The sequence below is a fragment of the Verticillium alfalfae genome, genomic scaffold, assembly GCF_000150825.1.
Source record: "Verticillium alfalfae VaMs.102 supercont1.2 genomic scaffold, whole genome shotgun sequence".
In the NCBI taxonomy this organism is placed as follows: domain Eukaryota; kingdom Fungi; phylum Ascomycota; class Sordariomycetes; order Glomerellales; family Plectosphaerellaceae; genus Verticillium; species Verticillium alfalfae.
In genome coordinates this window covers 809,484-835,193 of record NW_003315037.1, presented here as the reverse complement: position 1 = coordinate 835,193, position 25,710 = coordinate 809,484, and the positions used below count along the sequence as shown (strand labels likewise).

Below are 25,710 nucleotides of genomic sequence, written 5' to 3'. Positions count from 1 at the left end.
GGCTTCTTTGGGGATTCAAGTGTTCCCTTGCCTTCCGCCAGCACGTTGTGGACAAGAACCTCGCGGCCGTTAATGATGACCGAGTCCCGGCCGGTATCAAGACCACGTTTCTCAGCTGCTTTCCAGTGATCCGGCCCATAGCCCTCGACCTCCAGGGCGTGTTCCGTATTGAACACTCGAAGGTCCTTCTCCTCGACCATCGATGCAGCTTCAGAGCGGGAAAGAGGAGTAGCATCTGCGTCACGATTAAACCGTCTGGCATCCGACAGCCAAAGATGATCTTCGTTGCTCGCCGAAGGGGCCGAGTTGCTGGGGCCGGCTTCATCAGCATCAAACCCTGGCGTCGTGGGCTCGTCGTTGTATATCTCGTCCATCTGTGCCGCCATTTCCTCCTCCTTGTCAAGCTCTGCCTGCCTCTCTTCCTCGAGAATCTCGTCGACATCGAGACCAAGATGCTCACGCATCAAACGCAGACGAAGCGTATGCGCGAATCGGCCGACGCGGTAGGGCTTGCCGCCCATCGTGGACCAGATCATGTCTGTGTCACGGACAATGGCTGCCAACTCGGAGTCGCGGTCGCCTCGCAAAGATCGCTCGTTAATGTTGGCAGACCCGATGAGAGCCACACGGTCGTCCACAATGATACACTTCGCGTGAATGTAGAGCTGCTCCGTGACGAGTTCACCGCTGCCCATCTTACCCCACTGACGCAGGCTGTAGAACTGGATGTAATCCTCGGGTTCGATGCCCGCCGCGCGAAGACGTCCAAAGATGGAATTTTCTCCACGGCAGATGCTGTAAAACTGACACTGCAGAATCAACCGAACGCTAGTGCCCTCTTGCTCGTCGACCCTGCTTTGGAAGCCTGGCAGTAACGGAATGACAATGCAGGCCTTCCAATCTTCTTCGTTGTTGTAGGCGCGGATAATTCGCTCCACCAGGGCGTCGCCAATGCGGTTGACAATCTTGGTGTTCATGACCTCTGTGCTGGTGATGAAGAACTGGTTCTCCATGTATACGAAGTGGTCTGAATCCTCTATCATCTTGATATAGGCATTCTGAATGCTGTGCTCCGGGTCATCAATACCGAGTGACCAGTTGCACGCAGATCTCAGGATCTGAACTTCGCATGTGCCAGTTAGGCCGAGGCCTTCCATCTCGCCTGGTTTGACGTCTGGCGGCGGCAGAAGGAATGGCAGAGGACGGGTCGTTGTGCGGCCACGGCGAATGTAGTTCCATCGCTGGACAAAGTGCCGTGTAAGATCTCTCGCCGGCTGGCCTACAACCTGCATGCCAATATCGTGCCAAGGCATTCTGGGGATTTTGCCCCTGTCGTACATCTCTTCATAAGGTTCGTTAAGCTTGTAGAAATCTTGTACGCGGGCATTGGAGTAGTCTTTTCCAGGAAACAGCTGGCAGTGCAGCGCATCCTTGGGCTGCTCGCTCTGCTCGAAGCCCGTGGGCTTATCGTCTACGCATGGGTGTTGAGGACAGTCCCACCGGCCAAAGCAGAGATCAATGCCACCGACAAAGGCAATATCGTGATCGATAACGCAAAGCTTCTCGTGGTGGGCAAAAAAGAATTGGTTCTTCTTGAACTGGTTCGGCGATCGCTGGACAAAGATATTCGGATGCAGGTTTAGCAACGAATGTTTCGTATACTCTGAGTCAATGGGAATGGCGGCCTCGACGTTGCGGTACACGATGACGAATACCTTGACACCTTCTCGAGCCTTGCGCTGCAGCAGCCGGTCCAGACGCCATTTTTGACTGATGGCTGGCGGCCTTCGCATATAGAGCTCAGGGCTCAGCCACCAATCGTGGATGTAAATGACATCCCTCGCCATACTGATGGCACGCGAAACGTTCCACATGTAGTCTCGGCCATCGACAAGCCATTGAGCGAATACGCCCTGTCTTACTGGCGCAAAGCTGTCGAAACGATTGACAGAATGCCACTTTGTCTGCTTTAACATCTCGGCAATGGAGTCTTCAAATTGCTTGAGCACTGCCTGATTTCTTGAGAAGAGCTTGACTTTGCGTTCAGAAGTGTGCAGCGTCAGGGTATGGTGTTTGTCAGGTGGCGGCTCTTTCGTCAGATCAATCTCCCTGGTACCGCTGGAGCCAATGTGCTTGAGCGAACTCTTTTTGGATGCGATCCGGAACTTGGCGTCGACTAAGTACACATCGTATACGAGCATGTTCTCGGGTGACTCAACGCACACGATGTAGCTGGACCGAACGAGGAACCATTTGCGGCTGTGCCGAGCAATGACTTTTTCTGGAGTCAAAACTCGTCTGAAATCGAGACCCTTGGAGGATTGGATGTGAAGGTAACACTCTTTTCCATGGTAGCTGCCCTCGGCAGCCAGGCGGACGCCAAGTGCAGATAACTCGAGGAACTTGCAGAGTCGGTTGCTGTCCGCACGGAACATGAGCCATCGGACCATGTCTTGCATGTATTTCTCGAGAACCCGCCGTTGCCTCTCGACATAACGTCGTCGAGACTGCATCATCTCCGCATGTCCCTCCAGTGCAGAAGTCTCGCCTGGATCCGTCAGTCCGGTTGATCTCCTTCGCATGCCAAGCATGCCCAGCCTAGACTTTTTTCTCCGGCCGCCCTGTGGACGGCCGTCGGTCTCGTCGGCTGTCTCGTCAACAGTGCGCTCGCCAGGGGTCTGTTCGGCCGGATCATCACCGCGAACACTAGCCATGTCGTCTTCTTCCGATTCGTCTTTGGTCCGCGCCCCACGAAGGTAAGGAAACGCGGCCCATGGGAATTTCGGTTGCTTTGGCCGCGAGCCAATGTCGGCTCTTCCGTGTATAAACTTGTCGTTGCTCATGGCAAACTTGTACCGCACATGGAGATTGTAGACGTCTTTGATGGTGCGGATGATCGTCCACTTCATGCGGCTGGGCCCACTGCCGTATTCCATGTCGATGGTAAAAAGCCAATGTCGATCGCTGTCGTCGCCCTGGCTCGGGGGCACTGTCCCTGATGTGAAGTCTCACTTGTTCAAGAAGTACAGGTATCCGCTTGTTGCCGTGCTCATCTCGCTGAATCATGCTTGCGAGCATGAGAGCCGCCGGCGCGCCAGCTCGAAGCTCAGCCATGAGCTCAGCGGACTTGGCAAAGTCGAACCGGTCCTCTTTCTTCTGCCTAAGAAGCTTCAGAGTATTTTTCACCTGCTTCCACTTCTGCACACCGAACGTCGATGCTCGCTCACCGCTGAAGAACGGACGTCGCGGCGTCATGGCATCGCCGTCAGATGCGCCGCCACCGCCAAGAACTGTGATCCGGCGGACATGGCCCGGTCCTCTCGTAGAGGGACCACCCGTGTCGCGGGATTCATTGCGCAAGGACCTCGTTGATCCTACGATCCATGAGTTGCCCCTCATCCACGAGGGTGTCGTCAGCTGATCACGGCCTTCGCCTTCAGACAAGCCGTGTTGATGATCTGGCGGGTCCGGCATGCTCAAGCGTCTCCTAAGACCTAGCCTGCTCTGTACTATGGGCGAATCGGAGGCTGCTGCCCTCATGTTGGGCGTGCTGGGGATGGAGATTGGAGGCTTCGAGGCCGGCGCATCATCTCTCTTCTCTTGGCCCTACTTGTGTCGGAGACAGCCCCCTCGTCGGCAGTTTCTTCTGCATCGGCATCAATGTCGCTACCTTCTTCTGCCAATGTACCAGGTATTCTTGATCCACCACGGGTAACGGTAGGAGATGCGTTCAGAGCTTGACTTCCGGCCTCACCTAGGGCGCCAGAGCTCGGCGATCTAGGGATCTGTGTGCTAGAGCCAGCAAACTGCTTCAATTTGTTCATCAGGGACGAGCTAAGGGACTTGGCAGGGTCGTCCCAGGAGGTGTTTCGTGAATGCGTGTGGGCGGGGGGCGCATCCAGCACAACGTCGGCCCTGGCAAACTGAACACTGCGACGCCCACCACCTGGCGACGTGGGTTCCGAGTTGCCTCCATTCTCTTGTAGAAAAGGCGGGTCTGGTGTTCGGTCATTCATATCGGACGAGTTGTTGAGCGTCGAAGGAACGTATAGAGCCGGTGGTATCGGTCGGCCGAGCGGATCGACGGGCGACTGGTGTCGGTGCGGTAGTCCGCCGTTCATGTAGTCCCTTGCTTCAGTGGTCGACTCGACATTGTTCGGGCTTCCTGCCAACGGCGATGATTTGAGAATCGAGGGCAGTGGGCTCGCTGGACGGTCCGGAGAGCCAGCGATGGCTACCCTTGTCGGCTTAGGACTTCTGGTCATAGGCGAGACAGAATCATCACGCCGGTTGTCGCCCATGATGAGCTGTGTAGGTGTCGTCAAGAAGGTGTCCGAAATGTTGTTGATCTGGTTCGCAAGGTTGTACTGGTGTTGTCAAGGGAAGTGCAGGGCATGGCAAGCACTCTGTGGTCGTTTCGTTGGAGTGTCGTCGATGTTGTTGTCGGGCGGCCTGTTCGGTATTCCAGGGAACGCACGCCAGCTCTGAAAGGATCCAGACCCTCGGGGCGGCAGTCCACTCAATTCTTTGGTTGGCAGCACGGTATGCTGTAGACGCGTAATTCGAGCAACTCGGTCGTAGGAAAGCCGGAAGAGAGGACCGGGGAACAACTGATGCGCTGCGGGTGGACGTGGCTCTGCACGTGGGACGGATGCGAAATGTCGTGGTCAGATCGTCGTAGCTAGTCCGGGAAGCCAGGTACCAGCGACTGCCAAGCGTTGTGTCGCTAAGCAACAACTTCAAGTCGAGCAACCTATAGAAGTAGTCAGGTGTTGCTGGTGTTGTCTCGAGACGACCGATCAGTTGAAGGAAATTGGAGCGGAGAGTCACTCTTTCCCTGGGTGCCAGTCCCAATCTCGCATTCTCGGCGCGAACACGGGCGGTATTGGATGCCTCCGTGGAGCGTACCCTTGCCCCTGTCTCTCACCCCGAAAAGATACCTACAGCGATCCTCGCCTGGGAGGGCTACAGGGGGTTGCAGGGGGTTGTTGGGGTGCTGTGGCATTGGGTGGAACCCTGAAAGAAGGACCAGCCCAGTGACTCGGCAAGGCCTCAGTAGCGCTGTCTCAGCGCCAATCAGTGCTGAGGCAGGGAGATTTAGCTTCTCGTTTCATCAAATGATGTCAAGGTCCCCCGCTGGCCGTGGCTGATGCTATCCCAATATGGCGCTGTCTTTATTTGAACCTGTGGCTTGCACAGGTCATGGAATCCTCCATCAAGATCAGGCGGTGACTCGTGTTGAGACGCATCCGAGGTGTCCGAGATTGCATCTTGCCGGCCAAAGCAGATAAGAAGATTTCACGCACATATGTATGAGGCTATGACCTTTGGCAGCGACATGTCGCAGAACGACAAATGCAACTTGCCATTCTGAGAGTTTTCAGTGTAGTCCTTTAGACTTTGGAACGCAACAGGTGGCGCAGCAGGCGGGTCCTTCCCGCGTATGCTAAAAGCTGGTGCGACAGCCTAAAGTGAATGCCATCTTGAGATCTGCGGCGGTTGGGCGGGAATGAATGTGCTCAGCAGAACGCTGTACCTCAACTTGAAAACAATGAATTGCCAGCGCGACAGCAAAGAACTGTCATCACCACTTGGCTACCTTGACTATGGAAGACTATGGAATGAGACTATTAGTGATCCATCTTCGCTCTCCTGAATTGGCGACGCAGCCACGGACTGAGAATCTCCCTCCCTAGTAGAACGACCAGTAGCGATTGGTGCTCCTAAGGCCCAATCAGGAAGCCAGGGGTGAAGGTACCCAACGCTTATCGATAAGGGAGGAACGCGTCGAGCATCGCGGGTCCGCTTCAATTGTGCATGGTAGCAGGTAACGACGGCTCGACTACCAACGCGCTCTCGACAAGCCATACGCCAGCTATCAGCATGCCGAGGTACTTCGATTAAGCTCCACAGGATTCATGACTATCACTAACACCAGACAACAGGGAGATCATCACAATTCAGGCCGGCCAGTGCGGCAACAGCAGTCAGTTACCCCGCCATTGACCGCGTTCGGGTCGTGAGCCTCATACCGCCAGGAGGTACATGCTAACGATTCCGCAGTTGGCAGTCAGTTCTGGCAGCAACTGTGTCAGGAACATGGCATCAGTCAAGACGGCAACCTTGAAGACTTCGCGACTGAGGGTGGCGATCGAAAAGACGTCTTTTACTATCAGAGCGACGACACGAGATACATTCCAAGAGCCATTCTGATTGATCTTGAACCACGCGTCATCAACGGTATACAAACAGGACCCTACAAGAACATATACAATCCCGAAAACTTCTACGTCAGCAAAGATGGTGTGGGTGCAGCCAACAACTGGGGTGACGGCTACCAGACTGGCGAGAAGGTGTTTGAGGACATCATGGAGATGATTGACCGTGAGGCCGATGGTAGCGATTCGCTCGAAGGCTTCATGATGCTGCACTCCATCGCAGGTGGCACTGGATCTGGACTTGGGTCATTTCTCCTCGAGCGTCTGAATGACCGATTTCCGAAGAAGATCATACAGACGTACTCCGTCTTCCCCGACACAACGAACGCTGGCGATGTCGTTGTTCACCCCTACAATAGCGTGCTGGCCATGCGACGTTTAACACAAAATGCGGACTCTGTGGTGGTGCTTGACAACGGTGCTTTGTCAAGGATCGCCGCCGACAGACTGCACGTCCACGAGCCGTCCTTTGCACAAACTAATCAACTTGTACGTCATGTCTGTCTCCATCGCAAGGCACCATGCTGACCAGCTAGGTTTCCACTGTCATGTCTGCGAGCACCACGACCCTGAGATACCCTGGTTATATGCACAACGACCTTGTCAGCATCTTAGCCTCCCTCATCCCGACCCCACGCTGTCACTTCCTGATGACATCCTACACCCCGTTTACTGGCGACCAAGTTGAGCAGGCAAAGACTGTTCGGAAGACCACAGTGCTGGACGTGATGAGGCGGCTTCTTCAACCTAAGAACAGGATGGTGTCAACGCAACCTGGGAAGAAGAGCTGTTACATCTCTATTCTCAACGTCATTCAAGGCGAAGTTGACCCGACTGATGTCCACAAGAGTCTTCTTCGCATCCGAGAGCGAAGATTGGCAACTTTTATCCCCTGGGGTCCTGCAAGCATCCAGGTCGCATTAACAAAACGGAGTCCCTACATTCCAATGGCACACCGTGTTAGCGGGCTGATGCTAGCTAACCACACGAGTATTGCCACGGTACGTCCGCACATGGTGCTATCCAAACATGCTACAAGGCCGTCTAGCTAATGAACCGCAGCTGTTCAAACGAATCGTCAAGCAGTTTGATGGTATGCGGAAACGAAATGCCTTCATGGAGGGCTACAAGAAAACGGCTCCCTTCGCAGAGAACCTCAACGAATTCGACGAGTCTCGTCAGGTGGTGCAGGACCTGATCCAGGAATATGAGGCGGCCGAGGACGCCAATTACCTGAACCCTGAAGCAGAAATCCCAACTTCTGCAGAGACAGACAAGAGAATGGGTTGAGGATCCTGAGGAGAAAGCGTCGTGTAACTTAGTGGGGATGGCGCGCCAAGAATGAAGGCATGACATGATTGTACCTGAGCGCTTTGATATGACAAGGTTTCCGGCATCTTCCATTGGGAGAGTTAGGCGTTTGGGGCTAGAGCATCCGTACCTGGGATCGCGACACGAGGGCAATAGCCTGAAAGGATCTGTTTGACAAACCATGCACGGCATTCTGTGCCTTAGCTAGTGATGACCCTTGACACGCGTGGGTGATGTGTGGAGCTGTGATCTGATAGGAGTGTTTGCTCCCAGCCAGACCCACGGATCGCGATCTCTCTGTACAACAGTCTTGCCTGCCGAGGAGCCTTCAAGCGCAGATATGGATACCAAAATTCTTCAGACTACATTGAATACTCCACCTGCACAAGGTACCTGCGAGGGCAACGCATCTACAAGAGGCCAAAGTGTGACACTTCTCCACAGATCGAGGATCGGTATGGTTTCCGTCGAATCTGACTTCATTCTTGACGTCATTGACGTCAGCGGGGTCAGGAGCTTTGGAGCTTGAGGCGACCTGCTTCATATAAGAAGAACAACCTTTAAGAAGACCTTTTTATCTCATTGACTGATACATTACACATCCATACCACCGTCCAATCCTGCTAGTCTCTCCATCCTCAAACACCAAACACCCGCTACTATTCGCACTACCCCCAACGACAACAATCAGTATGTCTGCCTGAATTCAGCCGCATTTTGTGTCCTTCCTAACAGTCGTAGAAATGACGAACATGCACGTTCCCAAGGGCGATAAGATCGAAGAGACCCGCGCCAACCTCCCCCTTCCCGAGCAGCCCCCTGTCGCCTCTGATTGGCAATCCGCCGACGCATCCAAGGTCAACGTCGGCAGCGGCGGCGACGCTGAGGCGGACATTGGAACTGGTTCTGCCGCGCAGGCCGGTCTTCGCGAACCCGCATCTAAGAACGACGCGGATCTGAGCAACGTCGGACGTCAAGGCAAGGACAACCTGAGCGGTCCCCCCAAGGATGCTGCTGCGAAATGAGATAGAGTAAAACTGGGAGTAGGACAGCGTTTGGCTTTTTAAAAGTTATCATGACTAGATGATCAATCCAACAACGTCAACATAACGATCTACCAATATTCACTCATCATGACTATCCTCCTGCGTGTTGCCTCTGATTCATCTATGTGTATGATGATTTGTCCACGAGTACAGCTCCCCATGCAGTGTGTCTCAAGGCTGATAATGCGGCTATTCAAGTATTAGGAGTGTGTATCAATGCACGGGATTCACTACATCAAACCCTGCCTCCAGGGGATTATCATTCACAACAGTGGTCATGGGATTCAGTGGATTACTCAAGAGTATCCCCCAATACAATTCTCGTCCCCTGGTTTAAAGGCAACTCGGATCCAGGCAGAAGTTTTCAACAAGGTAGGTGCTCACTTGAGCCCACAGCCCAAAGACAATCAAGCATATCTTGCTCAGATTGACGACACCGGTGAAGAATTCCCAGGCAGCAGTTGAGAAAAACAAAGGGCACTCTTGATACTCCCGCTACCTATTGTGGAACTGACGCTTCTCGCCTGCCATTTTCTGTAACCCTGACAATAAATCCTCAAACCAGCTCCGCATTGGTCACCCGATGCGATTTCACCCAGGAGAAGCTTTCCGGCGTCTTCCTCATAGGCTTTGAAGGTCATACCAACGTACTGAAAGCGCCCTCCTCCGTCCAGAACTAAGGGCCCCGTTCAACAAAGCCCCAAACTGATACAACTATCCCTTATCCTGGTCTTTCTTCTTAGTCGAGTTGGCTTGAGGCGCCGTGGTAGAGAGATCTCTTTTGCGGAAGTGAGCATGCAACTCACACACCCTGTACCTATGAATGTTGACATTCTCATGTACTGACACACAGGGCTAGATTCAAAAAGTCCATGCCACCAGGCATCGATCCAACATTGGTTCCACCCACAGATACATTCAACAAAACCTCCTCTTCAGAAGCACGCTGCTTCATTTTAACAATCAAGTGCGCCTGCGCCACTGGAAAAGGGGTCATGCTTTAACCCATTGGGATACTTTAAGTACCTACCTTAGATACCTGGTATACCTACCTAAGGTATGCTTTACCAAAGGGCATAAAGTGACGTAGGTATTCATCGGGTTCCTATTCGCGAGGCAAGACCTGTATGTACCTTGCACCTTCCCAGTCTCAAGGCCCTCCGCCTCTGCCCACCTGTTAGGCCTACCTACCAGTTGATTCATTGATTTTCCTCCTACGACCAGGACCCTTCAATCGTCATCTCTGTCTGACTTGCCCTACCTAACCCCGCCCACCGAAAGCCCACCTATCCACCAGGTGGCCAAACGTCTTGGGAGGCATCCTCCACAGCGCGAAAGCTGCCTCCAGCCAAAAAATGGCGACCAATATTGAGTTCGAAAATGCCATCAGAAATGCTATGCTGGTAGGTTCTGTGCCGTTGTAGGCGCTCTTCCATGGCCGTCTGTTGTCTCCAACGAGGCAACTCGTTCTTCAGAGCTGACAGGTGAAGCAGAGTGACCTTGGTCTCAACCGCAATGATGAACTGCCAATGGAGAACTCTCATAATAGAAAGATCACTTATGATCCTGGACGTCGCGCATCACGCGCCGTAGGAAAGACCGCCAACTCGGCGTGGAAAGGTATGTAGCTCCTGACGACCTTTTGACTAGACTGACCACTCGAAGCTGTCGGAGAAAAGGGAATCGACGACGAAGAGGCTCGCAGCGTTCAAGGTCTGGCTGATCTTGGTGGCGGTCGTATGCATGCCGCCCAGCATGACGCTGAAAGCCGAGATCGTAGTGAGCAACTTAAGCAGATCAATAACCGACTCCGTCCGCAGCAACTGTAAGAGCCCTCTTGAAGAAGATTTTGGCACTTGACTAATGGTCAACAGCGGTACTTTGTCCAACATTACCAACTTTGGTGGTCTCGATCGTCCTGGAGTCCCAGTCAAGGTCTTCAACCCGAAAGATATGAAGCTATCCGACAGCGCGAATGGGAAAAATGCAACTCAAAACCGTATCGATGAGCATCAATCCGCAAAAAAGACCTCTGAGAATCGCTTCCACGGTGATCCTAAAGCGAATCTGGCGTCCGCCCGGGTTGCCGCCGTCGTTGCTCCCCATCTACGGTCAAAGGCACAGGCTGCAGAAATACTGTCGAGCAAGAATTCTCAAAAGTTGCAATCTGGCTCACAGGCCGAGCAGCATATATCAGACCCAAAGAAACAAGCTCAGTCCCAGCCGCAGCCTCCCCATACTAAGGTGCAAGAAATTACACAACCATCGGTTGAGACGCATGGAAACCCCGCCAAGACCCTTGATAGATCATCTGGGAGGGTTCTTTGGGCGTGGTCTACAGACTGCAAGGCCAAGATCACCCCGAGCACTGGCTTGAAAACGGTTGACGCTAAGGTATTACTGAAGATGATCGAATTTGGCAACGGCCGACAACAGGCAGGCTTCATACTACGTTATATCAACGATAGCATTGACTGCGATATCGATGACCCTGTCATACTCGTCAAGGGCAGTGAAGCTCAGGCAGCGACTAGCAAATACGTCAACCTCGTATACGACATGACATCGTATCGAGCCAATGACGGCCAGCACAAAGACAACTGGTGTGACGTTTCTTTCGTGTCCGGAACCAAGAAAAAGGATATGACGCTCTTATTCGATGACGCAGAGACGATGAAAATGTTTCGTGGAGCCGCTATTGCCTTGCAGACCTCTCTGAGCATCAGCAGACTTACCCCTGAACAGAAGATCAGCCTTCAAAATCGTCTGAATGCACAGAAAGCTGCGGCCGTGGGGTCTAAGGCTGTTGTCGGGATGGATATTATTGAAAGCATCCCAGACACTACGCCAGCCAAGACCACCAATGATGCAACGAAGTCTGCAGTTGGGCCGCCGAACCTCGACTCAGTGAAGCCGAAAGACGACACCAAGGACAGCACTAGAATGGTGTCCAAGATCGAGGACCCTGATATCTTAAATACAGCTGGTGTTGAAAAGTCTGTCAGCGTCGTCTTTGAAGGAAACGGGCAGACGCCTCAAATCTCTCCCAGGCACGACATTATCAAATACAGCCCGGGCGCTTTGAGAAGCATGAGCAGCACCCCGACTCAGGTAATCCCACCGCTGGAAAACTGGCAATACACCGAGTCTGTCTTGACGGGTGGTCGTCTCAATGAGACACCAAAACCCGCGGAGTCTTTGAAGCAGGCGTCGATGAATGCAGGCCCCATCACTAGAAATCTTGCCACCCTATCGACGAAGGGTGAAGATTCTAAGACTCAAGATTGTGGACAGCCTGAGATTGTCATTAACTTTTCAGCACCATCCACCAGTATCAAAGGTACCGAGACCAGAAAATGCAAATTCGCGCCTGAATCAAATGAGCGGCTGAAGTCTAAGGCTACATTCGACTTTGTCAGCCCTTCCGGTGCCCCTGCGATGCCAATAGTTGTTGCCGCCAAGGCCAAGCCTGAGGTAGAGTTCAACTTCAACACTCTCCCTGGCTCACCGAAGAAATCGGCAGCCAAAGACACCGGGGACAGGGCCACGAAGAAGTTTAGTACTGGAAGCACTCTAGATGATTCTTCAACGCCCGAACTAAAGGCTGAAAGAACCCTGCCAACGCCCCAGAAATCCACGGCCTTCCGTCTCGAGAAGACCAGGGAGACCAGCCGGCCTCAAATAAACACGACCCAGGAGAACGATTCTATACCTCAACAGGCCCCAGCAGTTACTATTCTCAAAAGTCCCACTCCTCATCACTCCCACGAACAAAGTGCGATTGACAGGGAGCTTGGACAAGCCTGGTCGATGTTATCCATGATGAATAGCCTCAACGCGATCGATGTCGTGGAGGAGACCACCACAGTCAAGACTACCAGACGGTATGTTCTTCCCGTAGGCGCCTCTTTTCCGGGTTCGGGTCACGGCCAGATGAACATGCCACAGCCTGCGTCCAGTGGTGTTGTGGCCGATGTGAAGAGCGTACCTGATGCAGCCACCAGGCTGTCGGGAGACGCCCCGGTCTTCCAGCCCAGTCATGGCGGCACTTTTCAGCGTGCGCCTGCCCAAGGATCCCATGTGGGTGCCAAAAGTCAGCAGCAGCACAAAGGACTCGCCAACTCGAAGTTTGCACAGCCCTCACAAGGCTTCAGCCACGCGGGCCGATTCACAGGAACCATGCTCGGGTAGACTGCCGCGGGTGCAAAAGTGAATGACGAGTAGTATCAGAGCGTCGGCAGTGATTTGGGTTGGGAGGGGGGTAGGGTTGGAGTACCACTCTCTGAGTACGATGGGGCAAGAGGAACGCGCGACAATGATGATGGATGCGAGAAGGCGGCCTCGGAGGGGATTCTTGCATGGACTAGTGACTGAAACTGGTGATTGACACCAGCCGGGGAGAGCCGTTGGCTTTCGAGTATTTGATGAGGCGTTTGGAATTTTCTTCTTTTTTTTGTCTTTTTTTTTTTTTTAAAAAAAAAAGAAAAACAAAAAACAATGGGAGGCTTGTCCCGAAGATTCGGTCGAATACTGCGTAGGTAGTTTCATAAGGAATTAGGGATCGCCTCTACCATGCTGGCGATTTCTATCTCTGGTCTAAAAAAAAATGGTTGTCATGATATGGGCATTCCATGTTCATAGTTCAGTATTGGTGTATCTCCCACCTCACTCGTGCACCCAGCTGCCATCCTCCCGGCTGACGATGACCTCGTGGACGTCAAGGCGGTGGTCAACAATCTCCCTGCCGTTGACGAGGTCATTCTCACGAGCGCGCCTGTCTGCGTCTTCCTCGTTGCTGGCGATGCCAGCACGGACATGCCGCTTGACGAGACGCCGGCGCGCGACGTCAAAATCGACGTCGACGAACCACAGCTCGTCCATGAGGGCGGCGGCGTCGCGCCACACGGGGCGGTCGAGCGCGACGTAGTTGCCCTCGAAGACGACGATGCGGTGCGTCAGGTCGACGGCGATGTCGTCCTCCCGCGGGTCCTTGATGGCGTGGTCGAAGCTCGGGGCGCGGATAGTGGGCGTGTGCGGCGTCAGGGGCGCGCGCAGGGCGCGCACGAGGGCGAGGAAGGCCTCGCCGTTGAAGGTGTAGACTGCGCCGCGGCGGGCGTGGGCCTCGGCTGGGTTGGGCAGCGCCGACAGCTGGGCGCGCGTCAGGTGGTAGCCGTCCATGGGGACGAAGGCGGCCGGGGCCGAGACTGGGGGGTTGGAGGAAGAGGGCGAGGTGGTGGAGGTCGAGGCGGCTGCTGCTGCTGCTGCTGCTGCTGCGAGGGCGTTGAGCCGGGTTGTGATGATGCCGGAGAGGGTCGTCTTTCCGGAGCCGGGAATGCCGCCTATGGCGATGACTAAGGTGAGAAACGTCAGTTCATCTCTGTTTTGTGGTGGTTATGTTTGGCGGGGTGCGGTGCTGTCAGGCGAGGTGAGTCTGGTGGTATAGGGTGGTGGGATGACGTACGTAGTCGTTGGTTTGGTGGCGTGGACTGGTATTTCTCCCAGGCCTTGGAGACCAGGTGGTCGACTTGAGATTCCATACTTGTAGCTGATAGGATGGCAGATATCTCAATTTGAGGGACGAGGAGGTTCGATGCGCTTTAGCCGACTGGAGCTTGTGGGTGAAACGAGAACCGATGGCTCATTGGCGATGGGTGAGGATGAGAGCGGTTTCGGGGTCGTGAGAAGCTATAGTGGGTCACAGGCTGAGTGACATAAGGCATACGGAAGACTGTCCATGAACACATGAGCATCGACCGGAGCTGTCGGTGGGTTACGGGCTACGCTGATCTGGCAGCTTGACTGGCGAGTGCGGGGCCGTTGGGACGGCTTGAATCGCCGTTGATTTTCGCTCTGCTGGAGCCCGTCTCGGCGACTGATGATGGCGTGGGGGGACCAACGACAGGGGTCTTTTTGCTCGTCATCAAGGATGCAACGTTCGATGCCTGCTTGTTGCAGCTCCCGTAGCTGCCCTGTCTCAGCAAGATGCCTGGTACATATGCATCTCGGGTATACTCTCCATGCCCGAACACCTGAGCTATCTACCTGCTGCACCCAAGCACATTGCATACCCAGGGAGGTATGATAGGTCCCTGTTGCGCCTGACATGACACATTTCAGGGCAGACAAACTCAGGGAGAGCAACTACATCAGAGAGGGCAAGTATAAAGAACACAGACACCCCGTGCTCATGTTGCCTCATCTCACAGACGCATTCGAAGCGGCCATTGCCAACTGCTGATTGCTTAGGTTCCTCGCAGGCTCGACTACGATGATCGCGGTAGCATTGCTTGGTGGTGGCATATTTGCTCGAGAGCGTACGTGAACCTGCCTGCAGAGGCCACCCCGATCCTCTACACTGGAATCCTCTTCTCGCCCGGCCATCGCCGAGAAACCCAGTCATCTTCTCCGTACGTTCTTCTAGACCAAACGCTAATGCAGCATGATAGAATACATACCAGCCATCCGAGGCTCCCCATCTCTCACCCTGCGAGCCGTGTACTCTCGATCCGAAAAGACAGCCGCCGCCGTCTCGGCCAAGGTCGAGCCCAGGCCAGACATCTACTATGACAGCCCGAACAAGGAGAACTCCTCGCTCGACCATCTTTTGTCCCGCGCTGACATATCTGCCGTCATCATCTGTCTCCCGATCCCCGTGCAGGCGGGCATCATCCGTCGCGCCCTGGCGGCAGGCAAGCACGTCCTCAGCGAGAAACCCATTGCGCGCGACGTCGCGACGGCGAGCGCCCTCCTTGCCTGGCACGTGAGCCGGCCGCGCACGCCCGTCTGGGCCGTTGCCGAGAACTTCCGCTTCAACGAGAGCCTGCAGTACGCCGCCGCCAGGCTGCGCGACATCGGGGGGCAGCTGGTGACGTTTCGGCTGGCCTTTTACACGTGTGTTCAGAAGGACAACAAGTACTACCAGACTGAATGTATGTACTTGAATCTCGAAACTCGTACTCGCGGAGCCAACCTGACGGGGCATTTCGAGAAATAGGGCGCCAAACTCCGGATTTCCAGGGCGGCTTCCTCCTCGACGGGGCCGTGCATTTCATTGCCTCGCTTCGGCTTTTACTGTGCGCGACGGGAGACACGATCAACAGAGTCATGGCAGCTTCTGCGCTCCTCCAGGAGCACCTCGCCCCCGTAGATACTATCCATGCCGTCGCCTTGACAGAATCCGGCCGAAGCGGCACCATCAGCCTCTCTTATGGCATAGAGCCCAGGTCTGACCTCGAGATCGTCATTATTACAACAAGAGGCTCCGTCACCTGGTCGCCGGTGAAAATTCAAGTGACCGATGCAACAGGTCTGGTGAACAAGGTTAAGGAATTCATCTACGACAATGCTGTGAGGGCCGAAATTGAGGCCTTTTGTAGGAGCCTGCCAGGTGGAGTGTCTGATCAGCTGCAAACACCCTTAGAGGCATTGGGAGATCTGAAGGTTCTGCAAGCTCTTCTCGAGTCCGGAGAAGATGGTGGAACACCTAGAGACATCACAAGCTAAGACAAACTCTCCGTTCACTAGGATATATATGTAGAAGAAGGAGAGGAAGACAACTTCATTTATGTTAGGGATCACCTCAAATGTAAGAGTGAAAGAGCCAATCGAGAAAGCTATGAAGACCGGGATGTCGGATCCTCCACTGTCGTCGTAGTCACCGCTCTCCTCGGCTTCTTTTCAAACAGAAATAGAATCGAACCGAGGGCAGCCAAGGAAAAGTACAACATGACCCTCATTTGCCGCGAATAGGCCTCGGCGAAAATGACCCTCGTCGCATACTGCTTTTCCGGGGGCAGCAAGGCGATGTTGCCTGACGATGACAATATGCTAGCAAGTTCCGTCGGCGTCAAGATGGCCGAGGCTTGAGACCTAATGTGGTCAATAAGCAATGCAGAGCAGACGGCAAGGCCAATTGTGCCGCCTAGGACACGGGTTTGTGTCACAGCGCCCATTGTCACGGCTGTTAGAGTCGCACTTGAGTCAGCCAGGCATCCGGTCTTGGAGCACAGAGGGCCAAGGACCATGGTCAGAAATCATACCTAGGTCTTTCTCTGAGACGATAATGGTTGCCATCATTAATATGGTTGCTAGATTGAAGCCAAACCCAAGGCCCATGATGACCTGATAGCCGTACTGTGCATCTGGGACCCTCAGAGTGGTCGAATCAAGTGAGCTGAACAACCCGACGCCAATGACCTGAAGCACACCGCCCAGGGTGAGGACGTAAAGCGGGGGAACTTTGAGCTTCGTAATCAACACGCCGGAGAGAGCGCTTGCCACCGGGGATAGAAGTAGCAGAGGTAGCATGCGGAGTCCAGCGCCGATGGCGGTTGTCGAGTTGACCGTCTGCAGCCGCTGCGGAATATTGATTATTGCGGCCATGAAAGGGAAGCCCGTGAGAAAGCCATTTCTGCAGGATTGTTAGCGTCATTTGTCCCTCTTTTCAGCGTGGTAAAGTGTCTTGAAGAGTCGCTACTCACAGAAGCAAACCAACGACAAATCGGTTTGAGGTCAGACGCCAGGGGAAGATGGGCTCGCAGACGCCGCTCCTTCCCGACAGCTTGCGCTCCCAGGCGATGAAAGCCAGCCACAGAGTACCAGACAGGACAAACGTTGAGATGATGGCGCCACTGTTCCAGGCATACTCTACGCCCCCTTGCTGGAGAGCAAATATAAGGAGAATGGATGCGGCCAACGAAAGGGTCGCGCCGAGCAAGTCAATGCGTTTCCACCTCTTTTCCGAGATCAAGCTGCGGAAGAATGTAGTCGAGTCGCCATAGGGGAAGCCAAAGGGTATCGCGAGCGCTACGAGTGCGGCTGCAAGGGCTCCGCCTGGGCCGCTGCGAAGATGACCCGTCAGTGACTTCGGCAAAAAGTATTGTGAGGTTGAAGACTGACTTGAGGTAAAAGACCCACCGCCAGGTGGTGTTGTCGGTGATGGCGCCTCCCAGAAGAGGGCCGAGAACACTAGAGATGGCGAAGACGGAGGTTACAATGGCGATGTATGTTGCGAACTTGGGACGGAGGGGACCATCAGCGGAAACCATGATGGGGGAGAGCGAATAGATGCCAGAGCCTCCCATACCCTGGAAGAGCTCTGAAAACGATCCTGTCGTGGGACCCAAATGAGATTAGTATGTTTGATATCCGCATTTTCGCGCCCTTCAGGGCCATAAAGGCAGCACTATAAGTGAAGCAGAATACAGTGACATAACAATGGCAGCATAGACTCGGGAAGCACCGCAGGCAATGGAAAAAATGGTGAAAAGAGTGATGGCAGAGACGAGCATCAACTTGCAGCCAAGAATGTCACTCAGTTTTGCAAAGATGATCAGGAAGCCTGGGGGCAAAATTCATGTGGTCAATAGTGAACTGGCGCGACGAAACATCAAGCAACGCATACGGGACCACGAACCAGTGTATGTCAACAGATAGGAGGTCACAATCCAGCTGGCCCTATCGAAACCTTGAAGGTGGTCGACGATAGACACCAGAGAGGTACTCACGATGGTGGTCTCCAGGGTCGAGAGCAGCAAGCTGAGGCATAGTCTGTTGAGATATGGCGGTGGTTAGCAAGAATGTATGTATGCCTAGCTTGCCAATTTGGTAGGCTGCTGCTGTACAGAGGTGGAGGGATTTACCCTGCTGTCAAGGCATGGAGCTTCCATCCAGTATGGTAGACCTTTTGTCGAGTTTGAGTGGCCACGTCGGGGGGGTGGATATCTGGCGGCGTAGGGTCTGCTTCTGCTTCTGGACGGGACAAGGCGACGCTGCCATTGCTGGTGGCATCTTTGCCCCCCTGACCGAGATCGGCATCAGGTTCCGGGTTTCCGAGGAAGGGAGGAGGCGTTTTGGGCTCGCCAGAAGACGGAGAAACATCCATTGGAAGAAGAGGAGCGAGAGGTGAATCCAGGACTTGACAGAAGGGAAAAGGAGCGAGGAAAGGTGGCACGACGAGGAAATGGCTGAGAACTGCAAGGTTGATCGTGATCGGGCCCTTGAACGATAAAAAAGAGGGCGATAAGTGCCGTGACACGAACGGCGTGGATTGGATAGGCGGAGGTTCGAGGGGCTTCGAGATGAGGCGTGTGAATGGTGAGTGTGGATGTCGAGCCGGCGAGTGCCTGAATAGATGGTTATCGAGACAAAAGACGAGGCAGCCAACTGGCAAAGCTGGGAGATGGACACCCAGGTGTCGACGTACAAAGAGTGATTGCCAACTGCCAATGCTTGCTCACACCCATGCCGAATGGCCCATATGACTGGCCATTTCCACCTTTCCACCGGCCGGCCAATGCAGTGTAACAGCCAACGGCCTATGGCTGACGTGCGTGTCGAACGATGAGAGGCAGAAATAGGAGACTCAACACCAGCACGCCATGCGCATCTTGAAATCCGGTCTTCACCTGATGAGGTACCTCTTCCTCGGTCTTTGATGGCTTGGAGGCGTCCGCGGTCAGGATCTCCTGGCGATGGTCGCAGACAGCAACTGGGAACGGCGAAGAGAAAGAGCAACACATCTGTGGTGGGCCGGAACAAGTTCTCCGGGAGAAACTGCTATGCTGCTTGGTGCATTCAAGCATCTCGGCTTGTTCTCTCCTTCGAGGTTGGATGTCTTGCAAACACCTTTGCGATATTGAGCGGCGGCTACTTCCCCCCACGGATCATGCAACATGATCAACCGCACATGATAGGGGCTTCAGAAATACTTGAGTCTACGTCCTTCGAGGTACTTGAAAAGAATCGGGGCTCCTGGAGAACTTAGCCACTCGGATGCGACCATGCCCTGTGCCGCAGCTGCGTCCCGTCCGGTACCTGGTTGATTGTAGCTACCTCACCTGCTCTATCTATGGGTACCTGCGGAAGCTGCAGCCCAGGGGCCTTCTACAAGGCAGGGGTCATCCGAACTTCAAGCAACCTCGCAACACAGCCTCATGCCTTGCCGTCACACATCATCCAACAACCACTGTATCAACCACGACACACCACCAACATCTTCTTATGTGACAAATCAATCAATCACAGAAGATCCATCCTGGGTGATCCTTCACCCATGGCGTTGAAACAGAGTCAACATCAAAGGATGCATCACGTCGCGGTAGACGGGCCGAACTGACATCGTCGATGTCGATGTCGACGGCGACGGAACGTCACAAGTCTCGAACCACTGGCCGAAAACAAATCACGCATTGTCTAGATTCTTTCTCGATACTCCATCAACGTGACATTGCGTATGACTGCATTGCCAGGATTCATCTCCTTTGATGGCATCCTGGTCACAGACGCTCTCGCAGCCCGTCCTCATCCGCACCATTCACACCAGCCCGCCCGTTGATCAGGGCGATGTCCGCCCGCAATGACGATACCGCATCCTCTAGCCCAGCCGCCGCTTGTGCCTCCTCAACCAGGGCCACGATTCTCTCCATGGCGAAGAAGACGGTGTCGATTTTGCCAGAGAGCACCGACAGCATCCGCCCCCGACGCACCACCTGGCAGCTGCGGTCATCCCACGCCCCGCAAGGCTTGGTCTTGATGGCCAGCTGAGGGCCGACGTAGCGGAAGGTATTGGCGAACGAGGGCACGTATCGCGCCACCTGCTCCTCCATGATTGCTCTCTTGGCTGCGATGACTTCGGGCGCTGCCGCCACCCTGTCGCGCGCCGCCCTCGCTTCGTGGGGGCACAGGAACTGACCCAGCGGCGTGTGCGGTACACTTGACAGCGTGAAGAGGCCCGGCTCTTCTGTTGGGTACACCGAGCACAACGGGCCGTCGACGAGCGTGACGGCTGGGAAATCCACGGGGCCCTCATAGTATAGCAGCAATGTCGGCTCGTACACGACCTCGATCCCCGGCGGCCTCGCGAGGTGTCCCCATGTCGCATCAACCCCGTAGTCGAACCGCTCCCCGTCAATGAAGACTCCGGCTCCCGTGTCCACGATGCTCGACACGGCCTGTCCTAACGCGAGCACACCCGCCAGCTCAGCCGCAAAGTGCGCCCTCGCCTTGGCCAACAGCAGCACCCTCTCCCCCGTACGCACAACGCCTGCCACGTTGGCGAGCTCAACCCCCATGGGTGCCCCCTCCGTGAACTCCACGCCGCTCGATGCCATAACCGCGCGATAGGTCCCATAGTCTAGGAGGGACTCCCGCGATGCCACGGCGTATGTGTTGCATGGTACGCTGCGGCTGAGGCCCGGATACCGCTCGAGGAACCGCAGAAACCCGTCGCGAGACTGGATCCGTGTATCGCTGTGTCGCGCATAGTGAAAGCCCATGTGCAGTCGAAACTGATTGTTACCAGATGCTTCATGCAGGAGCCGCGTGTGTTGCTCAAAGACCTTCACCTCGAAGCCGAGGGCTCGGAGGGATGTCGCGATATGGCAGCCGTAGAAGCCACCTCCGATGATGCCGAAGCTCAGGGGTTCCGCGGAGATTAGCGCCACCATGATATATATGGTACCCTACTGGTCAAGATGGCATGAGAGACAAGGCCTGGCCGTAGTCAGTAGAAGGCTAATTTGTGAGGCTGGGGAGGTGTACTTTGACGACGCCTTTTCCTGGTTGGGAGATGAAGTCAATGGCGGCACAGGAGTTACGCAGTGAAGTTCTTTGCATATTAGAACAGGATAGTCCAAGAGGCATGCAGAAAGCCCACGTCGGGCAGGTAGACGAAGGGCGAGGTCTCCGGTGGAACAAAACCTGCCAAGGGACGAGATAAAGCCGAGCCTGAAGTGATGTAGGCGTCCTACCATGCTGAATATCTATGGGGGTAGAGCGTGCCGTGTGTCTATTTATAATCCCTTACACCTCCGCCATCTTGTCGCCGACCCAACGCACCCGTACGTACTTCTTCAAGTAGAGCATCTGCGAATAATCATCTGTTCTCTGCGTCTATTTGCTCCCAAGTCATCTACGCTTTGCCATCAACATGCGTATCCTTTGTCTCCACGGCATGGGCACTAATAGTAAGGTGAGTTTGTTTCTTTCCTCCATTTCCATCCCCCCTCTCGAGACTCCCACGCTCATGTAGCCTCAGGTGTTCCAGATGCAGACAAGTGAGTGCTGCCTTGTGTGCTCTCCGATCCAATCATCACACTAAAATGAGCCTACGTGAGCAGCCGCTCTGAGACATCAACTCGGTCATCCACAAGCCCATCATTATGAATTTATTGACGGCGGCGAGCCTTGCGACCTGGCGCCCGGCATCGAGACCTTCATCTCTGCTGATGAGGCCCTCGCCTACTACGACCCAAAATCAGCCCCCAGTATCCTCACTGCCATTGATGACCTCTCTTCCTGGCTCACCGAGAATGGGCCCTTTGATGGCGTGATGGGCTTTTCCCAAGGCGCTTCCCTCGCTGCCATGGTCATGGCCCGCGCCCGCTTCGCCAACCCTCCGCTATTCTCCTTTGGCGTCTTCTTCTGCGCCGGCCTGCCATACTGCGAGGACAGCCTGCGCGCCGGCGAGATCAAGTTCCTGCGCGCCGCTGATGGTGTTGAGCCCATGATACACGTGCCCACGGCGCACATTGTCGGACGCGAAGATCCGGACGTCGCGCACGGCACGGGCCTGGCTGAGCTGTGCCAGGAGTGGGGGAGAGTTCTGCTTGATCATGGCGCGGGGCATGAAATTCCGCTGGCTCCTGTGGAGATTACGAAGAACATGGCGAGCGTGGTTGCGCAGGTCATGCGCAAGTCTACCTTCGGACAGTGATGGCTTATGACTTGGTAATAGGGGTAATTGAAGACTGGACACAAAGCTTGATAATTCTTCAATCTGGTGAACAATACCCGAAATGACCAGCTCATGTGAACATGTCACATCATCTGAATATCTTCTCACAAGTTGCTAACCCGGTAAATCATGTAAATAAATCCCCCCAACAGACCAGCCGCGCCGCAAAGCAACAGAGCAATATCGACGTTATTCAGTTTCAGCCATGACATGCGCACGTCGGCCGTCTGCAGATGCATCGGGCGCAGCTCTCGGCCGCGTGGGTAGAAATCCGCATCCTTGACATACAGAGGCGACGAGGTACCGTCCTCCATCTCGACACCACGCGGCTCACGCCCGAGCAGCTGGTGCTCGAACCGGCCGTCCCAGTCGTATAGGTGCTCCTCGATGAGGTCGGCTGCCAGAGACCTCCTCCGAGATGCCACGGCCGCGATTTTGCGGAGGCGAGCCGACTCCCTCTCAAAATCATCCTTCTCGCTGACAACGATGCGCGTTACGCCCTCGGTTAGCTGAGCGGCTGTGAAGTCTTTCTTTTGCAGCCGGACAGCGACACCTGCGGCCTCGAGCCGGAGAGCGTTGTTCATCTGGTCGCCAAAGACGCCCATGGCGATCATGGGCACGCCGTGAAAGACGGACTCGTTGGCCGACGACGGGCCGGCGTGGGTCAGAAAGACGGCAGTCGAGCTGTGGGCGAGAATGGCGCGCTGCGGCGCCCACGTGCAGCTGAGCCAGGCTGGGTGCTCGTTGGCCAGCATGCTGGCGACGGTCAGGCGGCGGTCGCCGCCGGCGGAACGAGGAAAAGGACAGCTGCTCGGACTCAATGCCGCGGCGGCCACGAGACTCAGGGACCAGACTATGCCGTCGATGATGCCCGTAGCGAGGGCCGTATCGAGACCACGCACGATCTTGTCCACCTGCGCGCTGTCGAGAATGACATGCGTGCCAAAGGCGACGTAGCAGATGCGCTTGCGGGCGGCGAAGAAGGACGCAAACGAATCCGGCATGGCCGGCCACGACTCGGAGAGAATAGGCCCTACTGCGTGGACCAGCGGCGGGGTGTCTCGCGGCACCTCGATGCCATAGTACGAGTTGGTGAGCACGAGATGGTCTGGCTTGGACTGCTTTTGCCGCGGCGGCACGCCCTCCTTCTTGCGCATGGAGCGTACGAAGAAGAGCCAGCGCAAGAAGTAGGGTGCGGACCGCAGCAGAAAGGTCATCTCGAAGAGCCGATCCGTCAGGGACGCCTTCTCGCTCGTCAGGCAGCGCTGCTGCATACCTGACTGGCCGGGAATGTACTTTTGCGGCATCACCAACCACGGCATTTGCGGCCACATGACGGCCACAGGGAGCCGAAAGTCAGAGGCCACATCCACGGCAGCTTCGACATGGTAGTCGGCATAGATAAAGTCGGGCCTGGTCTTCCTCACGACGTCTCCGAGCCGCCGGTATGTCTCGGGCCAGAAGGCGTCAAACGCAATCTTGCCGTCGACGATGTCCCGCTTGCCGTCTGCCGTGTCCCAGTCCCACCTGGAGAATCGTCGGTAGTGCACTTCCTCATCGGCCGCCGAGATGGCAGGCCCTACTATGTGAACGGCAGACACGAACGGGTAGGGTTCGGCGAACTTTTGTCGCCCTTCAAGTGTTGCGAACTCAATAGTATGACCTCTAGTGGCGAGTATCGCGCACACTTCAAGCATGGGGGCTGCAGACAGAAATTCAAGTCAGTTTCAATTATCAAATTTTCTTCTTTGATGGTGGTTTCTTTCTTTACTCCTGACATACCGGAGTTTGTAGAGCCCCCTACCGTCACGACGACGAGAAACTTTGCCTTGAAAAGAGTATCCATGGCGGGATAATCCTACGGGATTGAGTCTGTCAACTTGGCTGAAGTCTTTCTTAGGCTGCCTTCGTTCGTTCAACGCGCTTCGAAAATCGAGGTATCTGCCAGCAGTCTGTGGTGCACACCACGCTGCGCAGACTAGCCAATGCAGGTAGATGCCTTGAGTTAGTCGCTTTACTGGCAGTGGCTTAACTCAAGCGTTCATGTGAGCCCCTTTCCCGGGCATGCAGAATCACCTCTCAGTAGGGACTTTTGTCTTGGAGGGACGGGATGGAAATGGAATGAGGAAGATCAACGCCGGTGGCACAATGTGCCAAGCTGGCCTCGCTGTGCCAGTGGCATTCGATTCATCTCCTCACCAACATATTTTGGCATTCCGACCTACCTGAACTGGGCATGATGTTCACACAGAGTACTGGAAATAACCTCTTCAGCAAATCCCCCGATGCTTATCACATGTGGTGCATAACATTGGACAAGTGTTGACGGAAGGAATTTCGCCGATGCAACACTGCTAAACTTGGAGCGAGTTCCACGCAGTCAGTTCGTATAACCACGTCGAAGCCATCCATGCCTACGCCTACCCTTGCCTGGACAATGCCGAGACCATGGCGGCGAACATGGCGTGGCCGTCCGAAGACCGTGGAATTCGTCGCTTCCGAATCGGGCGGTCCCGTGGGGGGTCGCGTCAGGGCGCTTCTCGAATGCACGGGGAAGCTGTCGTCAGCCTTGGCGGAAATGACTCTTGCCTTATCTTTCGTGCGGTCTGCTGAGGGCGACATGCCAAATCTCACGAATCGATCGACGAGTGGCGGGTGGATCAGCGTTTTGACGTCTCTACAGATCCTCCCGGAACACACAGCCTGCATAACCGGCGGTCGGGAGGATCCTGCCGGCCACGGGCACAGGAACAGGTGCGGGAGGGATTTGAAGGATGGAACGGCACATGCGAGAGACACGACGAACTCATTGGTTCGCTAGTAACTTTTATCCGCCGCCGGCTGAGTTGTGACGTCGCAATCGTCTTGACGGGACGAGATTGTGCTTACGCATCGTCAGAGGTGACACGGCACTTCTGTGCATTGCATGAGCGTTTTGACACCTGCAACATGGCATGTTTACTCTGTATGCCTTGCTTGGCATCCCTCGGCACAGCCTTGCCGCCCGTTGGGTGTCGGCGTAGCGATCGCGTATGATCCAATGAACGCGCCACATGGCTGAGAAACGATGATAACGGCAAAACTACAAACTGCTCTCAGCTGACGAGCAAAGAAGAACGGTTCCCATCTCATGTGCACATGGTATGCAGGCACAGCATTCGAGCAGAAAGCCCCCGCTTCCTGCTGAAGACGTCGCCTCACCGGTCTCAAGTTGTGGGGTGGAAGCAACGCGGCCGATGACTGATAGAAAGCCAAGGGTACTTTGATCATTGTTTCTGTAAGTACTTACTCATGTAGTACTACGTTGAGTTCGTCGCAAGTTTGATGCCAATGCATTTCAACGGGTCGGCGTGGATAGACCTGGATGTCACAAGTTGTATCAAGAGTACACTGCAAAAAC

The 25,710-nt window shown here is 54.8% G+C and overlaps 10 protein-coding genes across 10 annotated transcripts in view; 5 read left to right on the top strand and 5 right to left on the bottom strand.

The window, feature by feature from the left end:
- The window catches only part of VDBG_01724 (phospholipase D1), a gene marked incomplete at both ends in the record, with an annotated part of 5,551 nt that extends 1,250 nt beyond the window's left edge, over positions 1 to 4,301 (bottom strand). The window contains 3 exons of the mRNA XM_003007490.1: positions 45 to 2,903; positions 3,013 to 3,509; positions 3,611 to 4,301. Coding sequence (XP_003007536.1) covers positions 45 to 2,903; positions 3,013 to 3,509; positions 3,611 to 4,301 — 4,047 coding nt within the window. The remainder of the gene's footprint in view (positions 1 to 44; positions 2,904 to 3,012; positions 3,510 to 3,610) is intronic.
- Positions 4,302 to 5,883: 1,582 nt separating this feature from the next.
- On the top strand, positions 5,884 to 7,719 carry VDBG_01723 (tubulin gamma chain; the record flags this gene model as incomplete). Its single annotated transcript, XM_003007489.1, has 5 exons — positions 5,884 to 5,891; positions 5,946 to 5,986; positions 6,064 to 6,707; positions 6,755 to 7,219; positions 7,281 to 7,719. The coding sequence occupies 5 exons, from the start codon at positions 5,884 to 5,886 to the stop codon at positions 7,506 to 7,508; spliced, it is 1,386 nt and encodes a 461-aa protein (XP_003007535.1).
- Positions 7,720 to 8,272: 553 nt separating this feature from the next.
- On the top strand, positions 8,273 to 8,554 carry VDBG_01722 (conserved hypothetical protein; the record flags this gene model as incomplete). Its single annotated transcript, XM_003007488.1, has 1 exon — positions 8,273 to 8,554. The coding sequence occupies one exon, from the start codon at positions 8,273 to 8,275 to the stop codon at positions 8,552 to 8,554; it is 282 nt and encodes a 93-aa protein (XP_003007534.1).
- A 1,376-nt stretch (positions 8,555 to 9,930) lies between these two features.
- On the top strand, positions 9,931 to 12,766 carry VDBG_01721 (predicted protein; the record flags this gene model as incomplete). The annotated part of the gene is made up of 3 exons (XM_003007487.1): positions 9,931 to 9,978; positions 10,255 to 10,400; positions 10,450 to 12,766. The coding sequence occupies 3 exons, from the start codon at positions 9,931 to 9,933 to the stop codon at positions 12,764 to 12,766; spliced, it is 2,511 nt and encodes an 836-aa protein (XP_003007533.1).
- Positions 12,767 to 13,240: 474 nt separating this feature from the next.
- On the bottom strand, positions 13,241 to 14,112 carry VDBG_01720 (Aim12p; the record flags this gene model as incomplete). The annotated part of the gene is made up of 2 exons (XM_003007486.1): positions 13,241 to 13,926; positions 14,037 to 14,112. The coding sequence occupies 2 exons, from the start codon at positions 14,110 to 14,112 to the stop codon at positions 13,241 to 13,243; spliced, it is 762 nt and encodes a 253-aa protein (XP_003007532.1).
- A 731-nt stretch (positions 14,113 to 14,843) lies between these two features.
- Positions 14,844 to 16,078, top strand: VDBG_01719 (NAD-binding Rossmann fold oxidoreductase family protein; the record flags this gene model as incomplete). Its single annotated transcript, XM_003007485.1, has 3 exons — positions 14,844 to 14,889; positions 15,022 to 15,504; positions 15,570 to 16,078. The coding sequence occupies 3 exons, from the start codon at positions 14,844 to 14,846 to the stop codon at positions 16,076 to 16,078; spliced, it is 1,038 nt and encodes a 345-aa protein (XP_003007531.1).
- Positions 16,079 to 16,188: 110 nt separating this feature from the next.
- On the bottom strand, positions 16,189 to 18,458 carry VDBG_01718 (conserved hypothetical protein; the record flags this gene model as incomplete). Its single annotated transcript, XM_003007484.1, has 6 exons — positions 16,189 to 16,496; positions 16,615 to 16,985; positions 17,056 to 17,415; positions 17,492 to 17,684; positions 17,979 to 18,124; positions 18,217 to 18,458. 6 exons carry the CDS (start codon positions 18,456 to 18,458, stop codon positions 16,189 to 16,191), a joined length of 1,620 nt encoding a protein of 539 aa, XP_003007530.1.
- A 1,393-nt stretch (positions 18,459 to 19,851) lies between these two features.
- On the bottom strand, positions 19,852 to 21,021 carry VDBG_01717 (predicted protein; the record flags this gene model as incomplete). Its single annotated transcript, XM_003007483.1, has 1 exon — positions 19,852 to 21,021. The coding sequence occupies one exon, from the start codon at positions 21,019 to 21,021 to the stop codon at positions 19,852 to 19,854; it is 1,170 nt and encodes a 389-aa protein (XP_003007529.1).
- Positions 21,022 to 21,503: 482 nt separating this feature from the next.
- Positions 21,504 to 22,289, top strand: VDBG_01716 (DUF341 domain-containing protein; the record flags this gene model as incomplete). The annotated part of the gene is made up of 3 exons (XM_003007482.1): positions 21,504 to 21,545; positions 21,606 to 21,630; positions 21,694 to 22,289. The coding sequence occupies 3 exons, from the start codon at positions 21,504 to 21,506 to the stop codon at positions 22,287 to 22,289; spliced, it is 663 nt and encodes a 220-aa protein (XP_003007528.1).
- A 125-nt stretch (positions 22,290 to 22,414) lies between these two features.
- Positions 22,415 to 24,156, bottom strand: VDBG_01715 (UDP-glucosyl transferase family protein; the record flags this gene model as incomplete). Its single annotated transcript, XM_003007481.1, has 2 exons — positions 22,415 to 24,012; positions 24,093 to 24,156. 2 exons carry the CDS (start codon positions 24,154 to 24,156, stop codon positions 22,415 to 22,417), a joined length of 1,662 nt encoding a protein of 553 aa, XP_003007527.1.
- Between the last annotated feature and the right edge of the window lie 1,554 nt (positions 24,157 to 25,710).